Raw genomic sequence first — 21,114 nt, forward strand, 5'->3', positions numbered from 1 at the left:
GCTTTCCTCAGCTTTTCTCCCTAAATCAATGTGAATATTCTTGGCAAGCTCTATTACTATGCATGGGGGGAAGCTGTGATTCAAGTAGGGATTTTTTCCCCCCCTTTCTACTGTCCCAGTCTTCCTGTCTGATGCAGATGTGATCCTTTCCCTCTGCCTGTCTAACAGCTAATCATTTTATCAGACAAGCCAAGAGGCTGAAGAAAACAGACCATGCATATTCTTGACAAGCAACAACTGTACTAAAATGGGGGGAGGGTCACTCCCTTCTGACTTCTCCACCTAACAAAAACTTCCAAGAATAGAATGAATTCTGTTCCCTAAGTGAGCAGCCCGCCTTAAAAAACGCAAATTTTGCAGCAAATCTCTACCTGCACATGGGAAAGCCATTTAGATACAACATAAAGGAGATGTCGCTGAAGCGCATAGCAGGATCTTTGAGGAGTCCAACTTTTTGTCCTTAATGTTTCTGCTAGAGATTGGTGGAGGTGCTTGCAGGGCTCTTGTCTCAAATCCAAAGGTGCCCGTTCGCTGTTTCCATTTGTACGATTGGTCTTAGGTGACACCCGCAGAACAGCGTGGGAGGAGCATAAAGAATGCACACTGGTGGGGAAAGGCACTGTATTTACACCTTCCATTTTCATGTCGTATGGCATTGTAATATCAGAGGAACATGAGCCCTAAAATTATTCCTTTCAAAATTAAATTCCCTCTGTATGAGTAAACAGATGAATGGGCGAGGAATAATCCCAGTCGCTCATTTAACAATCTAACGTGTCCAGTGAACAGATTCTGAGGTAAACAAAACCATTATGATCAGCTAGTTTGACCTCCCCAACAACACAGACTATAGATTTCCCCAACGATTCCTGCATCTGTCACCACAGATCATTCTTTCTAATTGCTGCCTTTCAAACACAAACAGAAGAAGAGACTCAAACTCATGGTTACGTGGTGCCCCGCTCTGGGCACTTCCTCTGTGCGGTTAGTCACGGTATATTCAGTTTGCATTGTATCTTGTCACAAGGGAGACCCAAGCTTACTCACAGGCTAGGTCATCTTTATTCCAGTATAAGCAAACAGGAATCATCTCTTACAAATCATGCTAGTGATCATGTGAATAATCAAACACACACATCCACAGTACTGAGACATAGAAAAATACCTGATGGGTCACCCACACCACATCCTGCCAAAGTCTAGGTATTATACCTTCCAAGTGCAGCTCAATGATGCTACACCAGATCTTAACCAAGAATGAATAGTATGAATAGAATGTTCACTTGGTCACCCACCTGTGTTTTAAGCACTTGTGTAATTAGGTAATTATCTATTAAATTACACAATAGTTTGGTCTCGCGTGCTATTTGGATTCATTTGCCATTTAGCCTCTAGGGCTGACCATGTTTTAGAAATTCTAGTTACAGTGATAACATTTAAAGTCCTAACATCCTATTTACAGCTAGTCTTTCCTACTGGGAGAAACCTACAGCATTATGAGAATTAGCAAATCCATCCAGCTTTTACTTGAGTTGCCATGTTGTTTATTGAAGATGCATGTTAAAAAAAGGCTCAATGATCCAAACCAGAAGAAAACCCTAAGCTGTTCCAAAGGGACACTGACTAGTGCCAAGGTGGTGCACAGCTGCCAAACAGGGGACAACTCTTTCCTTTAGCCTTTTGTGGCTGGAGGTAGGCGTGACAGACACCATGAGGAGGCTGGACGGTTCCCCCAGATCCTGCCTTTCAAGTCTTTAGAACCCTCCCACCTCAACTTTTCTGCTGGGGCCAAGAAAGGTGGCAGCAGGGGTGCAAGGGATGGGTTGGTACGGGAAAGGGAAGTGCAGCAAAGGTGCAAATTTGGACTGGACAGCCCCGCATGAGTGTCACTGCTTTTAGAAAGTCAACGTGTGCCTGGCGCACATGAAACATGTGCTGTAAGCTCTGCTTTGATGTCAGCAAGTACCAATTAAAAAAATGCCTGAAGAGATTTAAAATGCTTTGTTTCTCTCTAGGTTGGGCAGATTAGAGAAAATTGGTGCAGAAGGATCCCTGAAACATCTAAGCTTCAGGGCAAATAAAGAGATCGGCTGGGGGAAAATGTGCATTGGGGACAGCTTTACAGGGAGGTGGACCCACCTCTCTCCGGGGGTTGGGTCCAACTCTCCCTGCTGCTGGCAATTGATAAGTTTTCAACAAACATTCCTGGATTTGGGGGCACAGGTAGCCTGGGCGAAAGGCCAGAGCTCCATTTCCCTTCCCAGTTTTGTAGCTGGGATGCACCAGTTGGGTTGGCAAGATGAGTCAGAGCCAAGTTCCATTAAAAGGTTCCTAGCTCTGTCTCCTCCTAAGGAAGCTTAGTTCCTATTCTAGCTTAACCTTCTCATGTTTATGTCTAATTTCTCTGACGGGAGGAAAAAATAGACCGGCTGAGCCAAAAGTTTCCTCTTTCCCTAAAATTCCCTTCCTGCCCAATCTAGTCAAAGGCTCTGGATAGAGACAGCTAAGTTCAGGGAGCATTTCTACAACTGTCAAAGACCCGTTTTAAAACATGTATCCTTTGCCTACGATTAGTAGTCTTGGCAGTCCTGCTTTGGGGAAGAGATGTAAACACAGCTATTGGGAAGGTGGGTTATGCCAGTGGATGGTATTTTGGTAGAAATGTTTTGAGAATGTAACTCATAACATGCAGAGCTACGTACTACTGTCCGCATCACAGTTTTGTCCTGCCTTCTTTGCTTGTGCATGGTCTTCTGAAGACCAGCAAAATTCACTCCCCCCGGCATAAGGGAGAAGTACAAGTTGGGAGTTGCATCTGTTTTCCTCAGGCCTGCTGGGCCTCGAATGCTGACATTTCCCCACTACAGGATGACTTTGCTCCAGAAACCAGCACAAGGTGAGCTGCCAGTGAAAACATTCTTAGTCACCCATTTCACTCTCAATAGGTGGACTTGGTCAAAACAATTACTCAGTGTACATTTTTTAATGGTGGCTACAGAGTAACATCAAAGACAATTTGAAAAATTTTCATGCAATTTTCATGTTTGCCAGAACACAGGCAAATGAGCATAATTTAAGGTTGATTCTTTGTAGTGTTCAAACTGCTTGGCATACGTTGCCACAACAGAGCAGTAGGGAAAGGGCTGTAAACACAAGGAAGACGTGCTTTTGTCACAATCCAGTGTCATGGGCAGAAACATAGTCACGTTAAAGAAAAGAAACCTGGAAAATGGTTACTGAGAGCGTTCTGTATGGTGATGGGAGATTAGAATTTTTTTCCCTTCCTCCATTAAGGTCCTAGCTACAAGCATTTGCACACAGCACAAAACTCACCTGACCCAACCACAGAGACAGTTGTAAGAAGAAAAGGAGGACTTGTGGCACCTTAGAGACTAACAAATTTATTTGAGCATAAGCTTTTGTGAGCTACAGCTGAAAGCTTATGCTCAAATAAATTTGTTAGTCTCTAAGGTGCCACAAGTCCTCCTTTTCTTTTTGCGGATACAGACTAACACGGCTGCTACTCTGAAAAAAGACAGTTGTGTTCACAGCAGCATTTGTCACAACACAACCACATGTATCTACATCCACCATGGTGCCTAATGGTGTTTTAGTTCATCCTAGGTAAACCTGGGTAATTACCCCAAGTTGCTCAGCAGGGGGCAGAGTGCCCAGCAGATATACAGACATGACAGTGCCCTGCAAAACTGGCCAAACTTGGTTCAATCAGGGGCAGTATTCTATATGCCAAAAGGGGTACAAGAAAAAAATTGTGTGCTCCACCTAATGCTGATGGCCAGTGTGAAACAATTAGCTGACACACTTTATCTAGTATTAGCTTTAGTGTGCGTGGACACAAGCCATGGTTAAAACCAATCGTGTCACTAACCAATTACCAAACCCACTGAAATTTGTGGGGTAGACAGGGCCCAATGCTAAAAAGACACGAACACTGTGCTATACAAAGCTGCTTCATATTAAGTGCAGCTTTTAAAACATATCTACCTATCCCCTTACAACTAGCACAATTCTTCACTTTATCGATTAAGACAGGAAGAGTATTTAGCACCCTGCCACTTAATGCCAAGTGTTGTTTTCATATTGAAAAAAGTATTACTTTTGAAGGCTTTTCTCGGTCACTGGGCCAGTACTGTCCAGTGTATTCTAAAGTCAATGGAGCTGAGAGCTCTTAGCACTTCACAGGATCGGAGACCCAATCATAGTACCTAGCCCGGAAAATCATAGCACTTGCCAGCCTGAATTCTGAACTGAGATTAAGAGTCTTGACAAGATTTTCTCTCGTTGATGTATTTCTCCTCTACATAGGTATTTAATCCCAGATCCAGCAAGGGGTGCTTGTGCATTTCTAAACGCGCCAGTGATCAATAGGGAGCTTGTTATGTTGATTTCTCAGATTCTCTAGTTAGCCGTCCATAACATTTCCAATTTAAGTGGCTGATTAAAGGAGAAAATATAATAAACAACAGAATTGTGACTTCCCAAAGGAGAGACAGCAAACATGAGCTACTTCGAAAAATCTGATTTTATTTTTTAAATTGAAAAGACCTGTCAGTTTGTTTCAGTAGATGTTTCTCTTTCCAGTCGTAATCTCAAACGTCACCGTGTTTTAACATTGCTCAGAACAGTATAAAAAAAGCCATTCATGTTAATAGCTACACAGATTAACATCCTAAAACACATTGTGTTTTCAAAGCAGGTACGTTTAAAAATAGGTTGTTCACGAGAACTCTTACAATTGCTGAGGCATCCTGTATTTATGCTTAGACTCCCGTTAACGTTAAATTGTAAATTTAACTTGGTATTTGGTTTTTAAAAAGTTAAAACCAGATCGCTTTCACAGCAACACAGAAGTTCTGAAGTGGGAAATCACACACACGAGAGGGAACCGCACTGAGCACAAGAACACCCATTCAACACACAAACATGCCATTTGGATCATGTCTAAATGCGCTCTCTCAAACCCAGGATAGCAATAATTTTAAATGCTCGGGTTTAATATAAATACAGAGTCTCCATAGAAACTCTAGTTACTGCAAAACTGAGCGACATCTGTTGCTCATGGTGCTGTGAAGTACTCAAGCCTAAGGGTCTGATCTTGCAATCCTTACTTACACAGACACACCTACCTGAGGCCAGTATGAGAACTTGAGCAAAGGGTTGTGCAGGGTCAGTCCCTAAATTTGAATGTTCAAATGGCACATTGTTATTCTAAAAATGTCATTCTTTGGTTTACTTCCATGGCTTTTGGACACACTGAGAACGAAGAGACATGCACCATGTGAGAAGCTACAACGGCTATTTGTTCTAAAAGCAAGTCTTCTACTGTTGACGGCTGAACGGCATTTCTAAAGCATATCCGGTATTAAACTTACAGAAAACTACAGGAGTTCAGAGTCCCCCTTACAACCATATCCCCAAAATCTAGTAACCATTGTAAGTGCATGCATTGAGGCATGACCGGCATGCCTATAAATTCATATTGTTCAAGTTAAGGGTAATCACAGCTGCAAAAACTACTCTTCTGTAATTAAATGGTCACTATTAACAGTACTTCAGTGACTGTTTTAGTATTAAAGATATGTAGACATGGTTATGCTTTCAGCCAAAAGGAAGGTCTCTCTCCATCAATTTAGGAACGAAAAAAAAGTTTCTGGAATCAAAGCAAGTTTTACATATTGCAGTGTTCGATGAGGACTAAATGTTCAAAGAGAGATGTGTGTAATTGTCAGGTCTTAGCATATACACGAATGAATGCAATGTCATGCACACCAAACTTGGAAAGTCTGTCCCTACTCCCACAACAGATCCTGGCTCTGCTGTTGTTAAATGTAATAGTAAGGTTTTGGAAAAATTAGGTCAGACATGATATAATTTGATATTTTCAATGAATGGTGAAGTGACACCATGAACAGTTGGATGGAAATGCATACGTGAGCAATTTTTGCTACACTTTGCAGCCAGGCAGCAGATTTTACTCGGAGGATAGTACCTGTATTTCCTGTCAACAAGAAAATCATGCTGGCAACTAGATTAAAAAATAAGATGTCTGATAATTACCAGTAACATCTATTTTTCAATGAATCTCAGCTTTTAATGTGGTTTTTGGAAACAACATTCCCAACGCTGGTTTTACTTCCTTCCCCATAAGTATCAAAAATCAAGACTAGACAGAGTGAATTGTGGATATTTACCAACTAGCAACAAGTCTCACATGTCAATGTTATTTTTAACTGCAACAAATATAGGTCATTCTTCATAACCTACTGCCAGTGGTTGTTATAAATATCTGCTTGCTTTATTTAAACAAACACTGGTCAGTTAAGATGAAAGATTCATTTACAATAACTACTTGGCACGGGATTCGGTACTTGCAAATTTTAATAGAAGCGCTTCTGATGTACACAAAAGCGCTTACAACAAGCTTTTACAACTCAGTTTGTTGGGGTATTTTATTGTATCTAATTAGAATTATTACAAGCATTTTTAAAAATGTTATTTTTCAATAGATTAAGATTTAGACTCCAGACCCAGCTGCTCTAAAACTTCTTAGCCAAAGCCTCAAACCCAATGAAATGGAATTGATAATATACCAGCTCTTGCTCTCTATTACATAGACACATCATGGTACCAAAATTTAACTATAAAAAGAAGAGTATTTCTAAATAGAAGTTGACCCCCAGTGTCCCCTAGCAGTGAAGCTATATAACACCAAGAAAGTATAAGGCTAAGAATTTAAATTTGTCAGCATACTGGAGGTTTCTGATATGTATTGGTTTGTGGCAATAACTGCTTAGATGGCCATTCTGAAGAAACGCACCATGAAAAGCCCCATTGACTGTGTCATTTTGTTTAGGAATTCTGTCAAACAGTTGCAGATAAACTGCGTTAGAAGGCAGTTTAAGTGGCCAGTACATTTGGAGTCAACCTATGTTGGAATCGTGTGGAAAGCCATTTGAGCTGGTTAAACCAGTTCCTAACTGTGGTTTTAATCAGAATTCCTAATTGTGGTAAAAAATGCCAATGGAGATGGCGGCCAAAGATGCAAAGGTAAACACCACAATAACGTGAGGGTAAAAGCTGCTGCCGACAGGTTTTCTTATGCTAAGAAAGGCACACCACCCCCAGTGAGCTAGAGAAAAAAAAGCCAGCAGAACGACAGTAATAAACCCAGGAGAAAAAAGCCTACCAGAATTGCCTTCCTGAGAAGGAACAATGCAGTAGACAGGCTGCTCTTGCTCTGTTTTGTTTGCAGGGAAGTGGTCAAATTTAGCCATATTAACAAACATTTAACAAAAGCTACCCCAAGAAGCCAGAACAAAACCTGACCTTTGGGTCAAAGGGCACAGACAGGCCTTTCCATGTCATGTAGCTGAATGAGTTCAAAGATTGGCAATGAAGGAATAAAAGCTTTAGACATGTGATGGGAACAAGGTCGGGAGTTTATCGAACAGTCACACCAAGCTTCTCCAGCACACGCACTCCCTTTTCTTGGTATTCTTGTCGGGTCATCCAGAAGTTGTCTTTGTCTTTCATGATGTCTGCTAGAACTGCACCACCCAGAAACACCATGTGCTTTCGACGAGGTGGATCTTCAATACGGATCTTAAATTTCTAAGAAGGAAAAGGGACACGGTATTGTTTGGATTCCTGGGACCAAAAAACCAAAAATCACCCTTTTCTACCATAACAGTGAAACTGAAATTGTGTTTAGTGGGAAGAAAGTGAATGAAATGCTAGGAGAGGGCACGCTGCACGCAAGCTTTCTGTTTGTGCAATCTAAAATAAAATTAATTCATCAATAAAATAGCTACTTTGCATTGGAAATCAGAAACAATTAACTTGTTCTCCAAAACTGCATCTTGAGTGTACCTATAGAGAAGTCCAGGGGTCAGAATCACATTCTAAATTATATGTTCAGCTTTGATAGCTGAGATTATCAGGGAAGTTACCAGTTCATCAATTCACAAAATATTGTACAGTTTATATGACTAGAGTTATACTAAGTCTCAGGTGGGTGGAGGAATGGAAAGGATTCCACACCTGGGTTTCTACTTTAACTATTCCATATTCCCTTACAGAGCAGACAATTGAACCCCACAGACTGCACTATTTTGCATTTTAAATGTGTGATTATTAAATATATAAGCCACCAAACTAGGAATATTTAAAAATGATAAAAGAATGTTGTGCTTTCGTGACTAATTAGTATAGTTTAAATATTCTGGCTACCTATATGATTAGCTCAGTCCAATTATGATCCAGAAAACATTCTTCAAATAAGTCCTCTTTGGGGATTTAGAGAGCAAAATGTTTTATTAAAATGTATTTTGTTAAAAGGTATTTTGAAAAAAATTTGGATGTAATTCAAGACTTAAAAAAAAAAAAAAAACCCAAACCCCCTTTGTTCCAAAAAGCATTTCCTCTCTAAAGACAGACTTTCCTTCTACAAGGCAGACAGCAACACAATGCAATCTTAGTTCTGCAATTCTCGTGAGTGGTACGTCTGCCCACTACAATAACCTATGAATTAAAGGGAAGGAAAAGACTGAGCCACACAGAGTAATTGTGGAATGTGGTATTAAAAATAAAAATTCAAGGATAAAGAGGCAGGTAAGCATCCAAACTCTAAGAGCTGAAATTCAAAACTGACATGAAGCAGGCACTGCCGCTGTTTAGAAAAGGCAACTAATGTTCTTGCTAATAGTAGCTGGATTTCCTAAGGTGCCAAGTTAGGTCTGAGTGCAGGACTGCTCACCAAAGTTTAACAGCACATATTTACATTGAAACTCTGCTTAACCTTCTGAAGTAACCTAGTACTGTGGCCTTGTTTCAAGTGTATCGAAACAGGTCACCAGGATGGCTATACAAAGTCTGTATTGGTCATTCTGAAACACTGATGTTTCAGTTAGAGAGGACGGGATGTGAATACTTCACATACTGCTTTTTCCATCCTATTGCTGACCATCTCGCTCCCTCTAGTGGTAGTTCAGGATACCTGATCTATCTACAAATTAAGCAATTAATCAATCACTACTTACAGAGAGTTTTTCTACATCTCCTTTCAGGACCCCTTCCAGATACAGCTGTTTAAGTTCACGTTCCAGTCGTGAAGGCAGCCCAGGGTACATAGTGGAACCTCCAGATAATACAATGTGCTTATAGAATTCAGACCTAATAGAGGAGAAAAAAAACATTCTTTCTAGTGGCAACAGTTTCTCCTCTGTACAACGAATACAGAAACCCCAATGTGCAGGTAAGTGAAAGTCCAAGAAATGCAGACAGCTGTCACTGAACAGACACGACGCCTTTACAATGAACTCTGAAATAGCTACATAGTCTCTTGTTCAATATAAACTCTCCATGCAATATGCCTTGGAGAGCAGAGATTTTAGGAGTGGAATAACACTGCATGTCCTACATGTATGTTTGTTATTGTTTAGTTCTAAGCACTACAAACTCCATTTCAAAGAGAGGTTATGTTAACTCATGAATACTAACCTCACAAGGAAACACCTTGCTCACACTCATCATTACACCTGTATTTAGAAAATTTCTTTTGCCATAAAGGGTCCGTTTTTGTGGATGAATTGATTTTTCCTTGTCCACACTTGTGCCCTGATAGAAGTTTTAGAGAAGAAGATCCAAAGCCTTCTAGATGTCCTCCTCTTACCTGGTGTCAATGTCAGCAGCCTGGATGGTATTAAACAGCAGTTCAGCAACACCAACCCCCTCCACGTTGATTAAGTGAGGCTGAAACAGAGCTTCTGGTGCCTCAAACCGCTCTCCACCAACTTTGATAATCCTGCCATCAGGGAGCTATAGAATAGAAAGCACAAATTAAAGCTTATTCTGATATTACTTAGATACTAATACATAGTAGACCAAAAAAGCAGGATCTTTCACTGTGAAACAGTACATAATAGGAAAAAAAATATTTTTCCAAAAACTTACTACAGTTTCAAGCCATTACAAAAAACATTGTTTGTATTGTTGAAAGAAAGTTCCAAGTCTTGCAGTCATTTTATAACTTAATTTGCAGCTATTTACAAAGGCAAGGAATCTGTTACTTGAAATGGTGTTAACTCATACTGGAAGGCAGTCTTCATCATACAGGTTTTCAACTTCAAAATTGATATACATCTCTCGTATACACTCACCGTATAGGACTCAACTAGTACTGTGGTCTCTAAGGCCAGTTTCTGCTCCTGTACAATGTTGTATCCCACATAACATAACTTCTCCTTGATCATACGAACAGTTTCAAAGTCAGCAGAATGGTTGAAGGCATATCCTCGCAGCAAGAGCAGCTGATGGGAAAAGAATGTTGGGTTAGCAATAAACTTGGAGTGGCTCAGTTCTCATGATCCGTGATTACGTGTATAATGTACATTTAATTGATTACTCCCCTTCTTTTGTATTTCTCAGGAGAAACGGAGACTTCTCCAAAGACAAATTAAATGAAAAATGTGACAAGAATCAAGTTTAAGAAAATAAGGGAGGAGTAAATTGCATTTATTTCGATCAGCGTGAAAATGACAGTATAACTCTGAAAAGTGGAAGATACGTTCCACACTACAGTTTTCACTATGATCTTTACAAAGGAAATAGTGAAAGAAAGATCTAACAAATTGTTCTTTTTCTTGGGATTTCATTTCAAAATTTGGAGATTCATTGTGATTTCTCAATCCAGCTGATTTCGTTTAGGTCTTTATAGGTTGTAGCAACAATACAATTGATTTTAATTTGACCACTCTATTGACTGGAACAGAGTCACTTTTACTGTAGAAAATGCATACGTTCCTCATTGCCATATGAATATTGGGAAAGATTTTCCCACATACTTGAAAATCTTTAAAAGAATTACTCTAGCTCTGAAAAAACAACGAGGAGTCCTTGTGGCACCTTAGAGACTAAAATTTATTTGGGCATATGCCAAAATAAATTTGTTAGTCTCTAAGGTGCCAAATGTGCCCAAATAAATTTGTTAGTCTCTAAAATGCCACAAGGACTCCTCATTGTTTTTGCTGATACAGACTAACACGGCTACCACTCTGAAATCTAGCTCTGAAGATTCACAAGCCCAGAACGTATTCTCCATCAGTTTGAGTGCCTAAATCCCAGGCTACGTTAGTTTTTGATTGCCACTCAAAGAGGTCATGAACTTGAGTAACAGTTTTACCAAACAGAATATGTGAAATCCTTTCACGTATGCAGTCAATGGAACCATTAACTGAAACTCACTATGGGAACCTCTCCAAATGGATTTCCCCCACATCAGGTGGGACCAAATTCAGAAATAATGTATTAGGGAGTGTAAGTTACTTACCAACTTAGACTCCCGTGCAGGTATGTACTTATACCTTCTGGTTCATCGCTACGCAAGTCACACTTATTGACTGCTCCCTTTTGAAGTCTGACTCTTAGAGTATAACTCAGTCTAGTATGAATGTTTTTGGAGGGAGATGAGGCAGAATTTGGTGCAGCACATCTCAAGCCCAGTATTTTGGAAATGGAAGCAATGACCAGGAGGACCTTGTCAGAGGGGGTCCTCCAAATCTTTGGTTTCTGATTGATCCTTCCCTGCCTGACCAATGCCAGAGGACAGGAAGCACCATCCACTATCCACACAGCGAAGCAAGGTCCAAGAATGCAAAATATCCGAACTGCTGAGGCCCCTCCATCCACTCTTTCCAGAACACCATTGGGCAAGGTTCTGGGCTCAGTTTTAAAGGGAAATTCCCTGCATGCTGCAAGCAGCTGAATTTAAATTTTAAAAAGGGAGATTTAACAAATGAAATATGAACATTTATGTAAGAGTACAGTAGCCCTGATGGTGTATGTTGATATTAAATTCAACTCATCCCCACATTTGCCATTTTTAATATATACCAGACAATCACAGGAGCTTGTGTTTAGGGGTGGGCTGGTGGCTGGGGCTTTTGGAATGCGGTTTGTAATTGTGAAATAACCACTTCAGCTGGAAATTTCAGCCTAAATAATGAGCCGTGAAATAGACAGACAATTTAAATATTACTGCTCTTAGGTTTCATAGGTATCACGGCACTGAGATAAATGGGCCACTTCACATACCGCAGAGCAGCTGTTTAAGGCTGTTTGGAAAGACTAGTACCATCAGTGAACTGATGTACACTGTTTGTAGTTGGAAGGTTCTTCTTGCAACCCATAAGGACTAGAAATGTGTTTTTACAATGGATTCTGAAGCACCATTCTGCAGTAAGGAAATGATCCCACAGCAAATTCCATACCACCTACAGAACCCTGCTTTAAAGCATCCCGGAAAAAGCATACAAGAACAATTTCCCCCCGCAACTGAGAGGAAAGAGGACAGATTTCTCCACTAATAGCAAGCTTTCAACTTTCTAAGCTTCAACTGATTTGAACTTGGATAGTGGCCACATAGCGGCCTGATAGGGACTGTAGCTCCAAGAAATTTTTTTCCAGCTTACCTTGATGAGGTATCTGGTAATATCCCTCCCAGCAATGTCTAGTCGTCTGGTAAGATGAGGAAGAGAGAAACCTTCATAGACTGGGCAAATGTGAGTTACACCATCTCCAGAGTCCACAACAACACCAGTTAATAAGCCTAAGTAAGAACAGTAATATTACATCTGAAAGCAGATACGGAGAACGATACATCACAGTACATTAGGACCCTCCTAACTGGACCAACCGGGTGGCCAGCCTACTGTCCTGATGAAGTAACCGTCCTAATTAAGAGAGACCTTTCCCCTTGTGAGAGAAGTCTGATCACATTTGAAAATAAAATATTGTACTAAAATTAAGTTCTCCACTTCATTTCAACTATTTGTTTTAAGCTTTACTTGGAAAATTCTGTATGAACAGAGATGAACTCCTCCACCCCAATCTTTTAAAAAAAATGCTAGTAACCCTTCTTAAGTGACTGCAGCCCCAGCATATGGAATTTTTTCCTCATGTCCTGACATCCCCATAAATCATGTTCCAATTAAATGGAGAATATTTAAACTGGTTAAATGCTGGTTGGGGGCATAAACTCCAGCTTTCTGCATTAATGTGCAAATAGATTAGCCTCATTTTCAAAGATGCTGAACACCTGGAGATCTCATTCATGCCACACATACTTTACTTTATTTGAATAATGGAGCAGAATTGTGTGATTTTGGGTGGGGTGGCACTGGAGTGCATGATTTGAGGCTTCTGTAATTTCATATTTTGTAGGACGTAAACAAAAGCCACTTAAAATTACAGCAGAGCCAACAAACTGGCCATTCTAAATTTGTTTTTCAAAGGACAGTCTCAGCTTAATTTGGGTTTTGTAAAGGGATTTTCCAAACACTTAGGAAGTCTAATTCCAATGAGAAGTTGGGGTTTTTTTTGATTTAGTCAAGTTACAAGAAACACATCCAGAAAGTGAAACGGCCTCGAATTGGTCATATAAGCAAAATGCAGAAAACAACTAGTTAGAGTTGATGATGAAAAGTAAGGCTCGGTCTACATTTAAAACCTATATCAACATAGCTAAGTAGGTCAGGGGTGTGAAAAAACCTACACCCTGACTGATATAGTATGCTGACAAACTCCCCAGTGTAGACACTGCTAACTCAACAGAGGAGCGCTTCTGTCAACCTAGCTAATGTCATTAGGGGAGATGGTGTTCCTACACTGGCAGAAAAACACTGTCATTGTAGACTGCACCTACACTAGGGGGGCTATGCTAGCACAGGCTATGTCTGTGCTACAGAGCTCAAATAGAATCTTTAGTTTTAGTTTCTGATGTGTTACCACAAGCAAACACCTTTAAATATAAGATTCTTAATCTGACAATATCCAATTTACATAGGAATTGTCTCAAAATCACATGCCATGAAATGCAGGCACATACAGAATTATAGGCTAAATTTCCAAACCCTTTGACATCAGTGAGCATTGCAACTGCTCAGCACCACTGACATAGGAGTGTGACTTTAGGCAGTGTTAATAGAGAATCTCAGGCAGTCCCTGAAGTTGAGAGTGGGAAGGAAGTCTGCAGTCCATCCTGCCCTCTGGAGTCCTGTCTCAGAGCCTGAAGTTAGGACAACAGTTTGGGATGCAGGCCCTTGCTCGGGAATAGATAGGTTTATCACCTAGCCTGCAGTGGGAATGATGACACTTTCCTCATGCCTAGAAGGAATATAAATTACCAGAAAAAAAATCCCTCCCAGTGAGATATGTGTGCGCCAAATTTCAGCCTGGAAAGAATTTTTATTGTTCAGCTATGAACCCAATAAACGAGGGGATTTCAGAGAAAAGTTTGGGCATTATCTTAACTGAAGTGTCATAAATGTGTCAGCTGAATTTTAGTGTCATCTTTTACAATCCTTCTATAAGTTCTGAATTGTTGCAGATGGTTTGTTTTTCCCTTTTTTAAGGGGAAAAAAACCCACAGCTGGTACTGAATAACATTGTTTCAACCGTTTTTCGGCTAGCACTTAAATTTGTAAATATAACCATGTTCAGTTGTTAATATCTTGCTCTTAACACGTAGTGTGGCAGAGCAAATTTATACCATTCTTGACATAAAAGCTGTGATAACAAATGTTATTGCCAAAATGCTGTGCACATTCTACCATTTAAAGGTAATTTCACCATGCTACTAATAAAAGGTGTAAGGAGTCATGTTATCATACACATATGCTTGGAATTAACTCTCTTTCAAGTCCAAGGATGAAATCCAAGCCCCACTGAAGCCAATAGCAAACACCCAGGGGTTTCAACAGGGGCAGGATTTCACCTCCAGTCTCTTAACTCTCAAACTCAAATTGTGATTTATTCCAACTTGTCCATAGCAGAGAAGTCTACTTCCTTCTCTTGCCCCAGAAATAAAACACAGTCATCTTAATGGTTTCACAACTTTTAGGCATCGACTTAAGGCAATGTAATTTTGCTTCCATAAAATGAAATCAAATTTAAAGGACTTGTTGAAACCTTTTCTTGAAAACTGAAAATATGCTAAAGACTTTCTGAAAATGACACTTTAAACATCTGAGATACAAGGACAGTCACTTTATATATTACCAGGTTTTAGCATTTACAAACAAGAATCCAGTGTTATTTTTATGGGGAAAAGAGGAATAAGCTACGGACCATGAGAAGAACTACTCATGCGGATGCTCATCAACCCAAAACTCTTGATGAAGATCCAGTCAGCTAGGCTCAGTTATGCTAGTGGTGAATTGGGACCAAGATCTTTTCTTTATTAATAGCTAGGGCTGTCAATTAATTTTTTTGAGTTTATTGCGCGAGCTAACTGTGATTAATTGGCATCCCTATTAACACCATATTAAGACTTCAGCGAAGTAATGCATTTAGATATTAAACGTGCTAAGTTATAACCTTTACCTACCTTGGGCATACAAAGTAAGAACAGCTTGAATGGCTACATATACCCCAGAAAACTGGTATGTCTCAAACATTACCTGAAAAACAAAACAAAAACAAAAACAAAACAAAAAACAACAACAACAAAAATTAGTGTCCAAATAAGGAGGAAATTTTTTAAAGATTTATAGCAGCTTAAAAGAAAAGTTTACATCTACTGTAATTATTAGGTGATCGAAATAATACATCTTTGCTACCTTTATTGGACAAATATTTTGTAGCATTATGTTGCATGTTGGGGCAACAACTACATGCTTTGATTCTTCGTACCCATCAGTAGCTTCTTGTAATTGGATTTTACACAACCATTCCATTTTTTAATAAACTTCAGAAAGTGATTTATTTCACTCCAATAAGCAACACCTAAATTCTTACATAGCACTTGCCCATTCATACAATGAGAGGAAATATCAGTACGCAGAGTTGCTGTAGCCGTATCAGTCCCAGGACATTAGAGAGAAAAGGTGGGTGAGGTAATATCTTTTATTGGACCAACTTCTGTCAGGGAGAGAATTTTTCGAGCTAAGACAGAGCTCTTCTTCAGGTCTGGGAAACGTACTCAACTGTCACAGCTAAATACAAGATGGAAGAGATTATTTAGCATAAGTAGTTAACATATTTCAAGGGACCAATCAAGGTAAGGCGGCCTGTTAACACATCTCCAGTCAGAGGGGAAAAGGGAAGGGGAGAGAGGCTGCTGGGCAGGGCGTTGTTAGTGGGTTACGGATTGTAATAAGCCAGAAATCCAGTGTCTCTGCTCAGTCCATGATTTTTAGTGTCTAGCAAAGTTATGAATTTAAGCTCCCAGGCTCATCTTTTGACAGTGTTGTGCAGGTTTCCTTTGAGGATGAGGACTGATGGGGTCAGAGAGAGTGATCGCTTTGTGAAAAGTGTTTCATTCACAGGTGACAGGGTATTTTTGTCTTTTATCATTTTTCTGTGAGAGATCATTCAAGAGTGTAGTGATTGTCTGGTTTCACCCACATACACCTCTACCCCAATATAACACAGTCCTCTGGAGAAAAAATCTTACCGCGTTTAGGTGGAACCGCGTTATATCGAACATGCTATGGAGGGCCAGATAGGGAAGGCTGTGCCTTCCCAAACAGCCAGGCCTCACCCCCATCCGACTCCCACCTACTTCCTGCCCCGACTGACCCCTCAGAACCCCCGACCCATCCAACCCCCCGCTCCTTGTCCCCTAACTGCCCCCCCCCGGACCCTCTGCCCCTTATCCAACCCCCCAGCCCGGCCCCCTTAACATGCCGCTAGGAGCAGCATAATATCGTTATATTTGCGTTCTATCTGATCGCATTATGTTGGGGTAAAGGTGTAGTTGCTATTGTGGTGTCTAGCGCACTGGATGAGGTATACCTCACGTAGTGATAGGCATGTGTAGGTCCCACAGATCTTGAAAAAATGGTTACTAATCTTTCTGTAACTGTTGCTCGAGATGCATTGCTCATGTCTATTCAACAGGTGCGCGCGCACCGCATGTGCTGTTGCCGGAGATTTTTCCCCTCGGTAGTATCCATCTGGCCAGCTCTAGCACCTTCTGGTGCCGTGCACTTATGCGCTAGCATAAGGGTGCTGCCGGCCCCACACCATCTCAGTTCTTTCTTGCCAACCAACCAGGAGAGAGTATTGTAGAATGGACATGAGCAACACATCTTGAAGAACAACAGTTATGGAAAGGTTAGTAAACATTTTTTCTTCTTCGAGTGCTTGCTTGTGTCCATTCCACGTTAGATGACTCTCAAGCAGTACCCAAGGAGGTGGGCTCAGAATTCATGGACATGCAGACTATAACACAGCTCTCCTGAACCTGGCATTGTCTTGAACCTGCTGAGTGATGGCATAGTGGGATGAGAAGCTATGCACCAATGACCAGGTTGCAGCAGATGCCTTGGATTGGAACCTGCACAGGAATGCTGCTGAAGAGGCCTGAGCTCTCATAGAGTGAGCGATCACGATGGCCGGAGGTGGGACATCTACCTGCTCATAGCATGCCAAAACAGAGGAGGTTATCCAGGATGAGAATTCCTAGGCTGAGGCTAGTAGGCCTTTCATCCTTTCTGCTACTGCCACAAAAAATTGCATGGATCTGTGAAAGGGTTTAGTTCTCTTGATGTAGAAGGCCAGGGCATGCCTAACATCCAATGAGTGATGCTGCTGCTCTTCTGAATTCTTGAGAGGCTTCAGAAAGACAAATGGCAGGAAAATGGCCTGATTGCTTTGGAACTGCAAAACCACCTTTGGCAGGAAGACCAGGTGGGGGCACAGTTGGACCTTATCCTTGAGAAACACAGTGTATGGTAGCTCTGATGTAAGGGCTTTGATTTTAGAGGGCACGATGCCAGTGGTTCAAAGGGAGGACCTGTGAGCCTTAACGGAACCAGGATTAAATCCCACGGGGGTGGGATTGGCTTGCGGACCGGAGGATAAAGGACAGGCCTTTAAGAAAGTGGACTGTCATTTCATGAGAGAACACTAACCTGCAGTTCACCTCTGTGTGGGAAGGCCAAAATGCACCTTGATAGACACAAGGGCTAGACCCTATTGCTTAAGATGGAACAAATAATCCAGGATAGACTGAAGGGAAGATTGAGTCAGAAAGTGGTCTCGTTGAGACACCCATATTGAGAAACACTTCAATTTGGCGAGGCAGGTAGCCCTAGTGGATGGCTTCCTACTACCCAGCAAGACCTGTCGAACTTGTTCCAAACAGGCCTGCTCCTCTGGGTTCAGCCATGTAACATCAATGCAGTTAGGTGAAGGGAGCTGAGGTTCAGGTGGAGTAACCGACTGATCTTGAGAGATCAGGTCCGGGCAGAATGGGAGCAGAAGTGAGGTTGCTACTGATAGATCTAGCAGTATGCTGAATCAGTGTTGGCGTAGCCACAGAGCCTATAAGAATAACTCTTGCCTTGTCCAGTTTGATTTTCAGAAGGATTTTGTGAGCCGGATGAACTAGGGGGAATGCACAGAATAGGAGTTCTGTTCAAGGAAGCAGGATGGCATCTGAGAGGGAGCCTGGGCTGTGCCCGCTCAGTGAGCAAAACTGCTGGCATTTCCTGTTCTGCTTGGTCGCGAAGGAGGCCCACCTGGGGAGACATCCACCTTTGGAAGATAAACCTGGTGACCTCTGGGTGAAGGGACCACTAGTGGTGAGAGGAGAAGGATCTGCTGAGGTAATCCGCCAGTGCATTCCAGGGTTCCGGAAGATGGGAAGCCTCAAGGTGGATGGAGTGCTTCATGCAGAAGTCCCATAGACAGATGGCCTCCTGACACAGGGCAGAGGAATGAGCTCCTCCCTGCTTGTTGATATAGAACATGGCCAAAATGTTGTCCCTCAGAACTTGCACGACCTTGCCTGTGATCCGGGAAAAGAACACTTAGAAGCTAAGTGGGTCGCTCTGAGCTCCCTGATGTTTATGTGCAGGGAGAGTTCTTTCTGGAACCACAGGCCTTGAGTCCTGAGGCTGTCAAGGTGGGCTCCCCAACCTAGGTCTGATGCGTCCAAGACTAGGGATGCTGATGGCTGGGGTACAACAAAGGGGACTCCCATCATCACCAAACCGTGGGTCCTTCCACCAGTCGATGGAGATGAGGACCAGGGTTTGAACAGTAAGCACCTAGTAGCCCAAGTAGTATCTGTTTGGGGAATAAACTAAAGCTTGCCATGTCTGCAGGGGCCTGCAGCGTAGCGCTGCATGGCGGACCATGTATTTGCACACAGCCATGTGTCCCAGTAGCTTGTAGGAAACCCAGCCTATCCTGATTGGGTGGACCATGACCTTGCATATCAGGTCCAACATAGTCTGGAACCGGGCCTCTGGAAGGCTCTGCCTTGGGTCGAGTCTAGCACTGCCTCAAACTCTATTCTCTGAACTGGAATAAGAGTTCATTTTCACTCGTTTACAAACAGACCCAGCACTCAAAAAGGTGGCTTGGACTGGGCTGACGCTGTTCTTTACTTGAGCCTCTGTATGAACTTGGATTACTCAGTCATCGAGGTACAGGTAGACCTGAATGCCTTGCTGTCTGAGGAAGGCAGCTACCACCGCCATGCACTTCATGAAAACCTGAGGGACAGTGAACAGGCAGAAGGGAAGAGAAGTGAATTGATAATGAGTCTGGTTTACAATAAACCTGAGAATTCTTCTGTGGCCACGGAAAACAGAAGTGTGAAAGTAAGTGTTCTTCAAGTCGAGGGCGGTGTACAATTCCCTGGATCCAGAGAGGGAATGATGCAGGCCAGAGAGACCATGCATAACCTCAGTTTCTTGAGACATCTGTTAAGACAACGCAGGTCCAGGATCAGACAAAGGCCCCCTTTGGGATTAGGAAATAACAGGAGTAAAACCCCTTCCCTCTCAAGTTTCAAGGTATCTCCTCCATGGCCCCCATCCGTAGGAGGGTCTGCACCTTCTGGCCAAGGAGTTGCTAGTGAGAAGGCCTGCTTGGGCCCACCAAAGTACGTATGAGACCCCAGCAGGAAGGCTGAGGTGAATGGAATCAGTTGACAGTGCTTGTAACCTTTCCTTTTTCTCTTATAGGGGTCCTGTCTCGGAGGCGGAGCCAAGAAGCATAGCAGCTGTTGAGGCCTTAAGTGCTTTCTTGAAGCAGACAAAGCATAGAGGCCTAGGATCCTGAGGGTAGACCTTGAATCCTTCAGACTACATAGTCTTGTGTCCCTCTGCTCTGAAAATAGTGAGGAGCCTTTGAAATGGAGGTCCATTGGATAGATTGGAGCTCCTGAGGGATTCCCGAGGACTGAAGCCAAGAGCATCATCTCACGGTGACAGAGGAGGCCTTTGTCCTAGCCACTGCATCTGCTGCGTCCAGTGCCGCTTGAAGAGAGGCTCTGGCAACATTCTCTCTTTTTTAAGAGGCCTGAGAATTCCTGCCTTCAGTCTTGGGGCCTGGAGTCCTTAAATTTGGACAGGGAATCCCACAAATTGTAGTTGTATTTCCCCAGCAAGACTTGCTGGTTTGAGATATGTAGTTGTAGACCACCTATTCAATAATTTTCCTCCCTAACAGATCAAGTTTCTTTGTGTCCTTCTGTTTCGGGGTAGCACTCAACTGCCCTGTCTGTCCCTTTCGTTAGCCGTCCATACAACAAGGCGCCCAGAGTGGGGTGAGAGTACAGATACTCATACCTGCTGGCTAGCACATAATATTTCTTCTCTGCCCTCTTCGAAGTGAGGGGGAGGGGAAAGAGAAGATGAAGTCTGCCAGAGGTTTGATCGGACCCATTACTGCTACATCCTGTAAATCGCTACTTGGGTTGGTACTGGAGTTGGGGTCCGATGCTGGTTGTGGAGGAGTGGGAGTCCGCCTCTCAGAAGTAACTGAGTAGAAACGTTGGGAAGGTGGATCTGGTATGGGGGGAAAACACCAAGAGTTCCAGAAGTGCCAATGCATAGGCCACTGTTCTTCTCGCCAGATACCAGCAGGAGGACCCGTACTGAGGTGTGGCGGCATGTACCACGGGGGGCTCTTAGGTTGAACACAGGGCTCCACATCAGACTCAGATTAAGAATCCTCTTTAGGTGTCCACGGGAAACGGTACCTCTCGCTGCCTCCAATCAGTACCGAGGGTCTGGTGACTGGTGGTGGGCTTGGGATGACATCTCAGAGGACAGAAGAGTGGGCTTGCCTCTAGAAGGA

The 21,114-nt window shown here is 42.3% G+C and overlaps 1 protein-coding gene across 2 annotated transcripts in view; it reads right to left on the reverse strand.

The window, feature by feature from the left end:
• Positions 1 to 4,320: 4,320 nt before the first annotated feature.
• The window catches only part of ACTR2 (actin related protein 2), a 43,314-nt gene continuing 26,520 nt past the window's right edge, over positions 4,321 to 21,114 (reverse strand). Inside the window, exons 5-10 of one of the 2 annotated variants that reach the window (XM_074949561.1) lie at positions 15,404 to 15,476; positions 12,489 to 12,625; positions 10,179 to 10,328; positions 9,692 to 9,837; positions 9,060 to 9,192; positions 4,321 to 7,632 (exon numbers count right to left, since the gene is read on the reverse strand). In XM_074949561.1, coding sequence (XP_074805662.1) covers positions 7,462 to 7,632; positions 9,060 to 9,192; positions 9,692 to 9,837; positions 10,179 to 10,328; positions 12,489 to 12,625; positions 15,404 to 15,476 — 810 coding nt within the window. In that variant the 3' untranslated portion in view covers positions 4,321 to 7,461. The remainder of the gene's footprint in view (positions 7,633 to 9,059; positions 9,193 to 9,691; positions 9,838 to 10,178; positions 10,329 to 12,488; positions 12,626 to 15,403; positions 15,477 to 21,114) is intronic. The other variant, XM_074949562.1, reaches the window with a different exon arrangement.

Source organism: Natator depressus, chromosome 3 (genome assembly GCF_965152275.1).
Source record: "Natator depressus isolate rNatDep1 chromosome 3, rNatDep2.hap1, whole genome shotgun sequence".
Taxonomy (NCBI): domain Eukaryota; kingdom Metazoa; phylum Chordata; order Testudines; family Cheloniidae; genus Natator; species Natator depressus.